At 65.3% G+C, this 9,765-nt stretch overlaps 4 protein-coding genes across 4 annotated transcripts; 2 read left to right on the forward strand and 2 right to left on the reverse strand.

Annotated features, from left to right (window-relative positions):
* Positions 1-109: 109 nt before the first annotated feature.
* Positions 110-2,966, forward strand: EMIHUDRAFT_453125 (hypothetical protein; the record flags this gene model as incomplete). The annotated part of the gene is made up of 7 exons (XM_005760776.1): positions 110-193; positions 273-368; positions 432-503; positions 571-642; positions 685-798; positions 907-1,045; positions 1,177-2,966. 7 exons carry the CDS (start codon positions 110-112, stop codon positions 2,964-2,966), a joined length of 2,367 nt encoding a protein of 788 aa, XP_005760833.1.
* Positions 2,967-4,032: 1,066 nt separating this feature from the next.
* Positions 4,033-5,923, forward strand: EMIHUDRAFT_217561 (hypothetical protein; the record flags this gene model as incomplete). Its single annotated transcript, XM_005760777.1, has 8 exons — positions 4,033-4,437; positions 4,566-4,670; positions 4,711-4,815; positions 4,894-4,986; positions 5,055-5,189; positions 5,260-5,374; positions 5,494-5,555; positions 5,798-5,923. 8 exons carry the CDS (start codon positions 4,033-4,035, stop codon positions 5,921-5,923), a joined length of 1,146 nt encoding a protein of 381 aa, XP_005760834.1.
* A 287-nt stretch (positions 5,924-6,210) lies between these two features.
* On the reverse strand, positions 6,211-7,691 carry EMIHUDRAFT_217562 (hypothetical protein; the record flags this gene model as incomplete). The annotated part of the gene is made up of 4 exons (XM_005760778.1): positions 6,211-6,387; positions 6,498-6,587; positions 6,674-7,492; positions 7,572-7,691. The coding sequence occupies 4 exons, from the start codon at positions 7,689-7,691 to the stop codon at positions 6,211-6,213; spliced, it is 1,206 nt and encodes a 401-aa protein (XP_005760835.1).
* Positions 7,692-8,350: 659 nt separating this feature from the next.
* On the reverse strand, positions 8,351-9,661 carry EMIHUDRAFT_217563 (hypothetical protein; the record flags this gene model as incomplete). The annotated part of the gene is made up of 2 exons (XM_005760779.1): positions 8,351-8,464; positions 9,032-9,661. The coding sequence occupies 2 exons, from the start codon at positions 9,659-9,661 to the stop codon at positions 8,351-8,353; spliced, it is 744 nt and encodes a 247-aa protein (XP_005760836.1).
* Between the last annotated feature and the right edge of the window lie 104 nt (positions 9,662-9,765).

Genomic DNA, 9,765 nt, shown 5'->3' on the forward strand with positions numbered 1-9,765 from the left:
AGGTTTGTTCGATTCCTTCCTTCTCTCTTTCGCGCGCCACAACGCGGTGTTGATTGATTGATTGGGAAGGTAGTAGGTACAGGTGGACGGATGGAAAAAGCCTCCTCTCATGGCTGACCCTGGGCATGGCCTCTCTGCCGCTCGGCACCGCAGCACCATGGCAAGCACCCCGCAGAAGGGACGCGCGTACTTCGTGAGCAGCCCTGCAGCCCCCATACTGCACCGCCGTCCCAGGCACTCCTGAATCGCCCCACGCACCTCTGTCCACACAGGGCGAAATGGCGGAGACGCCGGGCGGCAACCAGACGCCGGGCAAGGCGTCCAAGAAGCTCAAGGACTCCAAGTTCGGCGAGACGATCGTCGAGGAGGTGCGCTCCCGCTACACGGCCGCCCTCTCTCACCTTCCTGACCCCGCGTTGCGCCTCCTTCAGAACCAAGTGAGCGTGACCGTCATGCTGACCGGCGTCGCCCTCGTCGAGATGGGCTACGACAAGGAGCTGCGGGTGTGAGCCTCCCCCCCTCCCCTTCCCCATCTGGGCCCGTCCTGATCCCCAGTTCCCGTCGGAGTAGGACGCGCTCCAGGCCGGCATGTACGAGATGGCCGAGGCGCAGGGGTGCATCAACACGTACCTGCCGCAGCATGTGACGCGGAACCGGATTCTCGACTTTCAGGGTGAGACGTAGAAGGACAAGTGCGAAATGGAGCGGCCCAACAAGAAATATGTGCGCGCTCCGGGCTGGTCGAACGTGCAGTACCAGATCAGGGGGTACATCGTCCACCCCAAAGACCTCGTCAAGGTGCGCGCGACATAGTTCCCGCCCCTGGCCGGATCTCTCCCCCCCCAACACCCGCTACTGGCCGCCATCGGCGGACCTCCCACTCATTACCTCCCACGACTGCTACAGATCCTGGACCAGGTCGTCAAGAAGATCCCGGGCTTCTCCCACGAGGTCAACTACTTCCTCCGGCGCGAGACGGAGACCGGCACCTTCGATGAGGCGACCACGCTCGGGGACATCGACAACCTGGCTGGAGTTCCAGATGGTGCTGCCGGCCGCGCCGGACGAGGCGGGGGGCAAGCGGAAGCTCGCCGACCTCGAGAGCCGCCTCAAGAAGCGCCGCCAAGAAGCCCGCGCGCCCGGCCGCGGCCAAGGCCACCGCTTAGCGCGATTCAGGAATTGTGACTGCCATTTTTTCCCCACGACTTGTGGCGTGTGACCGCCGTGCTTCCCTCTTCGCCGTCGATGGCCAAAGACGACGGAAGGAGACTCCCATTCTGATGCACGTGCTCCTGGGCCGCTTGCGAACCATGCTCCTGATTACAGCCACGCACACTTGCTGGGGTTCCATGCGTGCATCCGATGTCCGAATGTGGCCACTGCTTGACGACAACACCGTCTCGCTTGAGCCTGGCGCATGCGCCCAAAGGCAAGGGGGCAAGTCATGCGAGCTGCGTGATGTCATTCGATCCGACCTCCACAAGTGGGCCGATCGCTCGATCCGGCCAGCGCAGCTCCAGTATTCGTTTGGTACTTCGAAGCTTGACAACAAATTTGATGCCGGCGCAGACTATGTGGACAGCAAACACTGGATGTATGCCGCGGTGCACGGCCGTCGCGTACACTTTGTCACGGTGGGTCACGAGTACGGCCGTCACGCCCGTACGATGCAGCGCATGCTACTGTCCCTCGCCGCAGTGGCGCCATTGGACGATTTTGAGCTTGCCTCTACGTTTGGGGATGCTCCTTGGATTAACCGCGCCGCCCCGACCGCCGACGCTTGCTTTGGTCGGCCACCGCTCTTTGCAAAGGGCACGTCGGAGGAAACGTGCAGCCTGGCGCTGCCGACTATCTTCTGTGGACCCAGCACAGCACAGAAGAGATTGACGAATGGCACAGGCGATATCTCGTGGGAGGCCAAACGCCCCCTTGCCTTTTGGCGTGGCTCATCTTGGATGATGGGGGGATGTGGCTACGCTGCTGGAGCCGACAGGGATGGCAATGGTTTGACACAGCTCGTGGACGGCCAACCCCGCGTGCGTCAGCTTGTGGACCCCCGCTTCTTGCTGGTCAACGCCAGCGCTCACGGTTCGCCCGTCATCGACGCCGCCTTTTCCGACGCCTGGGAGGGCGCCGACATTCGTGCTGCGGAAGTCCAGGCAAGCCGTGAAGACCTCATCAAGGTAGGAGGCAAGCTGAACGTGACAGTGCCGTCGGAGGAGCAGTTCAAGTACCGGCTGCTCCCCACAGCATCGGTGCCGTGCGCTTACACGTGCCGTCTCGTGCCCTTCCTCAGCTCCAACTCGCTGGTCGTCAAGTTCTCCGGAGACGCCGAACACTACTCCCAGGCGGTCTGTGGCGGGCTGCGACACGGCGTGCACCTGCTCCTTGCGACGCGGGCCAACTTTGGTGAGCTGTTGCACGCGGCGGTGGCACCCGCCGTGCAGCCGCGGCTGCAGCGCATGGTGCGCAACGCACACGCATACATGAGCTGGGCCACCTCGGCCGACGGGCTGCACTGCTACTTGCATGAGCTGCTGAGCGGCTACGCTCGCAAGCTGAACTACTCCGTCAAGAGGGAGGGAGCGGTCGAGAAGTTGATCCTGCCCGCACTTGGACGTCACGCGCGCGACGCCCTCCGCAATAAGCGCTCGTCGCCGCGGCCCTCACCCTCGCCGCCGGGACCAGACTACAAGGATCCGGCGAAATGCCTCGACAACCCTTTCGACTTTAAAATCCCCACCGACAGAACCACTGCTGAGGCGTGCGCGCAGCGCCGGTTCGTGCCTCCAGATCCAAGCTTGGTGGAGGAGTTCAAGCTCGGCAAGAACATACGTGGACAAAATCTTCCGTTCGTACTCAGCAGCTACGAGCTGCCGCCGCCCAAGCTGGCTGCCAAAGATATGGCCGCACGATGTGAGCGGTTTTGGGCTAGACGGCCCGAGTCCAAGGCCGAGCGCAAGTAGGCGGCACGGACTAAGTTAAGTGTAGTCAGCGCACTCAATCTTTTCATAGCGCACTCAGTGGCCTTCTCGTCTGTTCATAGCCGACTCGCGTTTGCAGGACTCACCCTCTACGCTCCTTTTTGCAGGATGTGGCTTCGGCGGTCATTTGCTCCGCCACCTACCCGTCCTCCGAGATCTCGCCTTTGTAGCCGTGAAATCCCGCATGCTGCGGACAACCGCCGTCCGTACTCTCTTCTCTCCCCAACCCTTTGGCCTGGCGGGGTCGTGCATTCGCTCCCCACTAGTTGGCCGTGGCGGTGGCCGCGCGTACTCTCGCGTTCTCGGCTCCCTCGCTCTCCCATGTGCGCGTCTGGACCTCGGCCTGTCTGGACTTCGCTTTTCGGGCACTCGGACTGGGTGGACTCTGTGTCTGTGTCTGGTCCTGCTCTCTGGCCTCTGCGGGTCGATGCCGCGGTCTGCGCGCACACACATGCATGCACAGAGCGCGCGTGCTTGTGCCTTTTTGCATTTTTCAGCACAGCGCGTTACAAAAGGAGACAGCAGTCAGCACGGCGCCGTGTACGCACCTACTGGGCTAGCCACGTACGCGGTGTACCACCCTTCTCATCGAGGGCGACTTTGCGCACCTCGCGCTCCATGCAGACTGACAGGTGACTTTGCGCTGCGAGCGGTCCATGTGTTGTTTGGTATTGCTAAAAATCTCTCTCTCCATGTGGGTCCAGACCGACGAAGACGATGTTGAAGTAGATGGAAGTGCGCAGTGCTGACGTGTCCCCCTTCATACAGCGACACTCACTTCCCCGGAGCGCCAGCCGTGTGTCGATTTCCTTTCCCTTTCTCCTCGTCCCACGAGCTCGATCGATTTGTACTGGAGGAGCCCTCCATGCTAATGCCGCAGCCCCAGAGAAGCCTAATCCTCCCCCCGGCGCGTATTTAATTTAATTCTTTTTTCGTGTGTGGGCCGCGGAATTCTTCTTCGCCCACACATGCCACTCGGGTCAAGTCAGCATTTCTTTCTTTCGATCGAATTTCTTTTTCCGAAAATCTCGCAGTTTTGCTCAGTCCCATGTACCTCCTCCTCGGAGCCGGCGTCGTTTCGGCGGCGCTCGCAGCCGTCTCGACGCGAATCGCAATCGCCGCCGCGATCGGTTCCGCGGCACTAGCGCTCATCGCCAAAGGCCTCTTCCCGGGGAGGCCTCGCAAGCTGGCCTCTGCTCACCGCCTGCAGCGGGTCAGGGCGCTGCTCTCGCTGTTGCGCGGCGGCAAGACACCGTACGACCTGGCCGCCTTCCTCGAGGCTGAGGGCTCGCCCGACGACGGCAAGGTTGTGCTCTCGCTCACGCTTGAGCCCGCGCTGCACAACTTCCTGCGGTCGATGCACGGCGGCGCCATCGCCTCGGCCGTCGACGTGTCCACCACCCTCGCGATCGTCTCCGCCGGCGGCTTCCCCGGCGTCTCCACCTCGCTCGGCGTCAGCTATCTCGCGGGCTGCGGACCAGGCGAGAAAATCCGGATCGAGGCTTGCGCGCCCCGCACCGGAGCTTCTGAGTAATTATTCACGACTAGCGGATCATTCTTCCCTCACGTTGGACTTTGCAGGCGACCGTGCTCAAGCTCGGCGCGACGCTCGCCTACACCGAGTGCAGGCTCTTCCGCGGCTCGGACGGCGCCCTGATGGCGCGCGGCTGGCACGTGAAGCACGCGGTACCTCATTCGTTGTGGAGGGCTCACTCTTCATTGACAGGCGCGCGGCTGGCACGTGAAGCACGTTGTGCCTCCGCTGCCGCTCTCTCCTCTGCTCTCGCTGCGGCCCGCCCTTGCGGCGCGGCTGCTGGCGCACTTGGCGCCGGTGAGGCAACGCGCCGCCGCCAAGGCCGCGGCGGCGGCGGCGGAGCCCGAGCCGCGCGACGAGAAGGGCAAGACGGAGTACTTTGGCCGCTTCGGCGAGATCGGGCACGACCTGCTCGGCTGGGACGCGCCACTGCAGGTCGCAGCGATGACAATTACAACAACAGATGATGTTGTCGATAAGAATGCGTATCATCATCATTCTTGCTATTATTATTGTTGTTGTCGTCGCCGCTGCAGGACGCGCTCTGCTTTGCGGGAGAAGGGGCAGCGGCAGGCGGCGGCGGCGTGGCGTCCCCCGCCCGCTGGCGCTTCAAGGTTGGTCCTGCGCACGTGAACGGCTACGGCGCGCTGCACGGCGGCTGCACCGCGTCGGTGATCGACTCGCTCGGGACGACGCAGATCACCCGAGATCGGCCGAGATCACCCGAGATTGCGTTTGCAGGTGATCGACTCGCTCGGGACGGCCGCGATCGCCCTCGGCGAGGGGGGCGAGTGCGGCGTCGCATCACGGAACCAAATCATCAACGAGTCAAGTAATGAGCAGGCGAGGGGGGCGAGTGCGGCGTCGCCGTGTCGCTCGACGTGCAGTACCTCTCTCCGGCGAAGAAGGGCGACGAGGCGGTTGTGGTGGGGCGTCCATCCAAGAGCACGAATCAACTCTTCCGCTCGTCCACAGGCGACGAGGTGGTGTGGGAGGCATCCGTCCTCAAGCGCGGCGGCCGGCTGGCGACGGTGGAGGTGCGAGATCGCGCGAGATTGCACGAGTCTGCACGAGTCTGCACGAGGCTGCGCGGCGGTGGTGAAAGTGTGTGCGCCGGGCCCTGCACTTGAGATGCTGCTGGACAGTGGCGTTGAGACGCGAGGGACAAACCGGCCCCTCCTACAGCGTGTGAGAAGTGCACTTCACCTGCACTTCACCTCCACTCCACCTCGCCTCGCCTCGCCTCAACTCTCAGGTGCGTGCGCACGCCGTCCCCAAGGGTGGCCGAGGCCGCGGCAAGCTGCTCGCCGTCGGCAGCCTGACCAAGTCTCTGCGCGGCCCCGGCGCGAGCGCGGAGGGTGCGGAGCCGCAGTCGCTGAGGGCGGGCTACCCGCTCAATCTCTGAGGGCGGGCCGCCAAGGGGCGTCGACTAGGTACCGCCCTGGCGGGGTGAGCCAGATCTGAATGACTCGTCGCATGACACATCCGCGTTCTCCATTCTTTTCGTTGTTTTGCCCCTCTCCCCGCTCGCCAGACGTGCCACCTCACAACACCGGTGTAGTATGTGGGGTGCGCCGCAACCCCTGCTCTCCAACGAATTGGTAGATCTCTCTTGTGAGACATATTAGATATTTGTACGTACGCGGGGTGATGTTGTAACATTCTAGCACACATTGCCCCGTGCTTCACACTTCAGCTCTCGTGTCTCGAGGCTCTCTTCATGCGGCCTTGGTCGGTCGGCACGACTTTCGACTGCCCGGCCTTGGTGGCCAGCTGGCCGCACGCCGACCGCTCGTCGTCGCCGCGGGTCTCGCGGATCGTGCAGAGCAGCTTGTGCTCCCAGAGGCGTTGTTGGAACGCGTGGACAGCCTGTGCGGACGGCTGGCGGAAGAGCGTCCCGTCCGGCAGCCCGAGGCCTATTCATTGTGGAGAAACAACTTTAATACTTAGACACGAAGCATTCGTCCCGTCCGGTGCACGAGGCCGTTGTAGTTGTACGGGATCAGATTCGCCAGCACCATGCCCCGCCCAAAAGGGTGCAACAGCGCGGCCAGCTGCTCCGCGTGCGCCTGCGAGTGCGAGATTTGCTTCGCGCGCTCCTCCCGTCTAGTGTCTGGTCTCTTCTCTGCTCCGCGTGCGCCGGCGAGTCGTTGACGCCTTCGAGCAGCGCGAGCTCGACGACCAGCCCGCGCAGCCTCGCGGGCTTGGTGGCGAGCGATGCGAGGAAGGCGTCGCGCAGCTCGCCCATCGAGTGGCGTGTCGTCGGCACCAGCGTCTTGCGCAGCGCGTCGTCCGCCGCGTGCACAGACCAGGCAAGCCGGCAGGGCAGCGCCTCCGCAGCGCGCCGAATGTGCGCCGGCGACGGGCCCACCGTCGAGACGCACACGCAGCGGGCGGAGAGAGCAAACGCCTTTGGGTGCACCAGCAGCTCGACCGCCCGGCGCACCTCGTCCAGGTTGTTGAGCGGCTCGCCCATCCCCATAAAGACGACGTTGACGAGCGGCGGCAAGCGACGCTGCCGAATCGTGCGCAGCGCGAGCCAGACCTGCGCCAGGATCTCCTCTGCGCGCAAGTTGCGCAGCAGGCCCATCGTGCCCGTCGAGCAGAAGGTGCAGCCGCGCGAGCAGCCGACCTGCGACGAGATGCAGAGCGACGTCGTCTTGCCCCCGACCATCGGGATCAGGACGCACTCGACGGCGAGCCCGTCCTCGAGCCTCAGCAGCAGCTTCTGCGTCCCATCCGAAGCGATGGAGCTGTCGCTCACCGCCCCCGCGCACACTGGGCCGCAGTCGGCTTCGAGGCGCCGCCGCAAGCTCGGCGAGTACAGGTTCGGGCTCCACTCTGTCAGCTCGCCCTCGGACCTCGGGTCGACCCCCTTGCGGAGCAGCGACCACACCCCGTCCCCCTTGTCCGACGCGGCGTGGCTTAGCTTCCGCCAGCCGAACGCAGCGCGCAGCACCTCGGGGGGGCTCACCTAGGGCGGGGCGCATCTAGGACTCGACCCTTCACCACTCATCCCTCAGAGCTCAACAATCACACCACGTCGGGCGCACCAGCAGCTGAAGCGGCCCCTCCGCCGCCTCTCCAGCCACGCCGGCACCCTCGCCCGCCGCACCAACCGCCGCCGCCGCCTCGCCAGCCTCGCCAGCCTCGCCAGCCTCGCCGAGTCTCATCTCCAGCCGCCCACTCCTCCTCTCTGCCCCGCCACGCGGCCGCGGCGGCGGCGGTGAGGACGAGGGCGGGGGCCGGGGGTCTGAAGCGGCCCACTCTGCGCTGCGTCGTTTTGCCGCCTCTTCCGCCCACCCGCGCACCCTCGCCTCCCTCGCCCCTTCGCGCCGGCGGGCAAAGCTGCGCCCCTCCGCCGCCACCCTCCGCCCCACCCAGCTGTCCTCCCCCTCCGTCTCTTCCCTCCCCTCCGCCTCCGGCCGAGGCGAAGGCGGCGGAGGCGGCGGAGCCTCTACCACCAACTGTCCGCACGCGCCGTTGGCGTCCCTCCCGCTCGCGCTCGTCCAACGGACCAGCGCACTGAGCCCCGACGCCCGCAGCTGCGCGTGGAAGGCGGCCACCTTCTCCTCGGGCGGCGTCGCGTACCCTCGCAGCTCGCCGGCGGAGGTCGGGTTGTACGGGATCAGGTTCACAAACGCCGCCGCGCCGCCCGCCCGCTCTCGCTCAGCGCACCAGCCGACGAGGTCATGGGCGTGCGCGGGGGCGTCGTTGACGCCGTCGATGAGGAGGTACTCGACGCACAGGCCTTGGCCGGTCGTGCGCGCGTGGTAGTCGAGCGCCTCGTCCAGTTCAGACGTCAAGATTATACATTGATGGCCAGTTAGTATCAGTATGACATCACATTACTCATGTGCATGTGAAGGGTTGCAATGTGGTAGTCGAGCGCCTCGTCCAGTTCGGCAAAGGGCGCGGCGCTCGGGATCAGCGCCTGCCGCACCTCCTGCGAGGCTCCGTGCAGCGAGAGGGCGAGCTTCACCTAGCCGAGGTGCAGCCGAGGTGCAGCCGAGGTGCAGCCGAGGTGCAGCCGAGATGCAGCCGAGATGCAGCCGAGGTGCAGCCGAGGTGCAGCCGAGGTGCAGCCGAGGTGCAGCCGAGGTGCAGCCGAGGTGCAGCCGAGGTGCAGCCGAGGTGCAGCCGAGGTGCAGCCGAGGTGCAGCCGAGGTGCAGCCGAGGTGCAGCCGAGGTGCAGCCGAGGTGCAGCCGAGGTGCAGCCGAGGTGCAGCCGAGGAGGTGCGGCCGAGGTGCAGCCGAGGTGCAGCCGAGGTGCAGCCGAGGTGCAGCCGAGGTGCAGCCGAGGTGCGAGAGGGCGATCTTCACCCGCGGTGCGGCGTCGGCGAGGCTGCGGATCTGAGCGGCCGAGGCGCCGACGGTGGAGACCGTGAGGTGTTTGGCTGCGAGGTCGAAGAGTGCCTGGCGCGTCAGTCCTCGCAGCGCGTGCAGCACCTACACTCATGGACCATGATCAATGACTGATGATTTCACCAGTAGGTGGGACACCGGCCAGCACCTCGTCCAGGTTGTCGAGCGGCTCGCCCATCCCCATAAAGACGACGTTTCGGATCGCGACGGCCGAGCCCGCCTCCTTGAGGGCTTGCCGCGCGTGCCAGACCTGCTCCAGGATCTCAGCGCTCGAAAGTTGCGCCGCCCGCGTCATCGTCCCCGTCGCGCAAAACGTGCAGCCCCGACTGCATCCGACCTGCGAGCTGACACAGACCGTGCAGCGCTGCTTGCCCGACGAGACGTGGTCATGCAGGATCAACACCGTCTCGACGCGCCGCCCAGACGCGAGCTCTACCACGAGCTTCAGCCCTCCGACGCTGTGCACCGTCTCGACCACTCTGCTGGTCACGCCGACGAAGGCCTCGCACAGCCCCGCCGCGGCCTCCTTTGGAAGTCCGGCCGCGTGCAGCGGCGCGGCGTGGAGCGCGCCCTCGCGGCGAAAGAGGTGCCGGTAGACGGTGGAGAGGTGCGCCGGCTGGACGCCGCGGGCGGTGCACCACGCCTCAGCGCTCGGGAGGTCGAGGATGGAGGCGGGAGCGGACTGAGCGCCGTGGCGGCGAGCCGGCGCAGAGACCGCGAGCCGCGCGCCGGCGTCGAGCGTCCAGGCGGCGATGCCGGCGGCGGCGGCGGAGAGCATATACACACACACTCGTGTTCAGCGCGTCAGCTGTGAGCTCCGTCCGCCATGATGAAAAAGAATAGACAAGGTTGGCTTCTTAGCTCCCCGGCCCTGGATAGGAA

This window comes from Emiliania huxleyi (assembly GCF_000372725.1).
Source record: "Emiliania huxleyi CCMP1516 unplaced genomic scaffold EMIHUscaffold_74, whole genome shotgun sequence".
NCBI lineage: Eukaryota > Haptophyta > Isochrysidales > Noelaerhabdaceae > Emiliania > Emiliania huxleyi.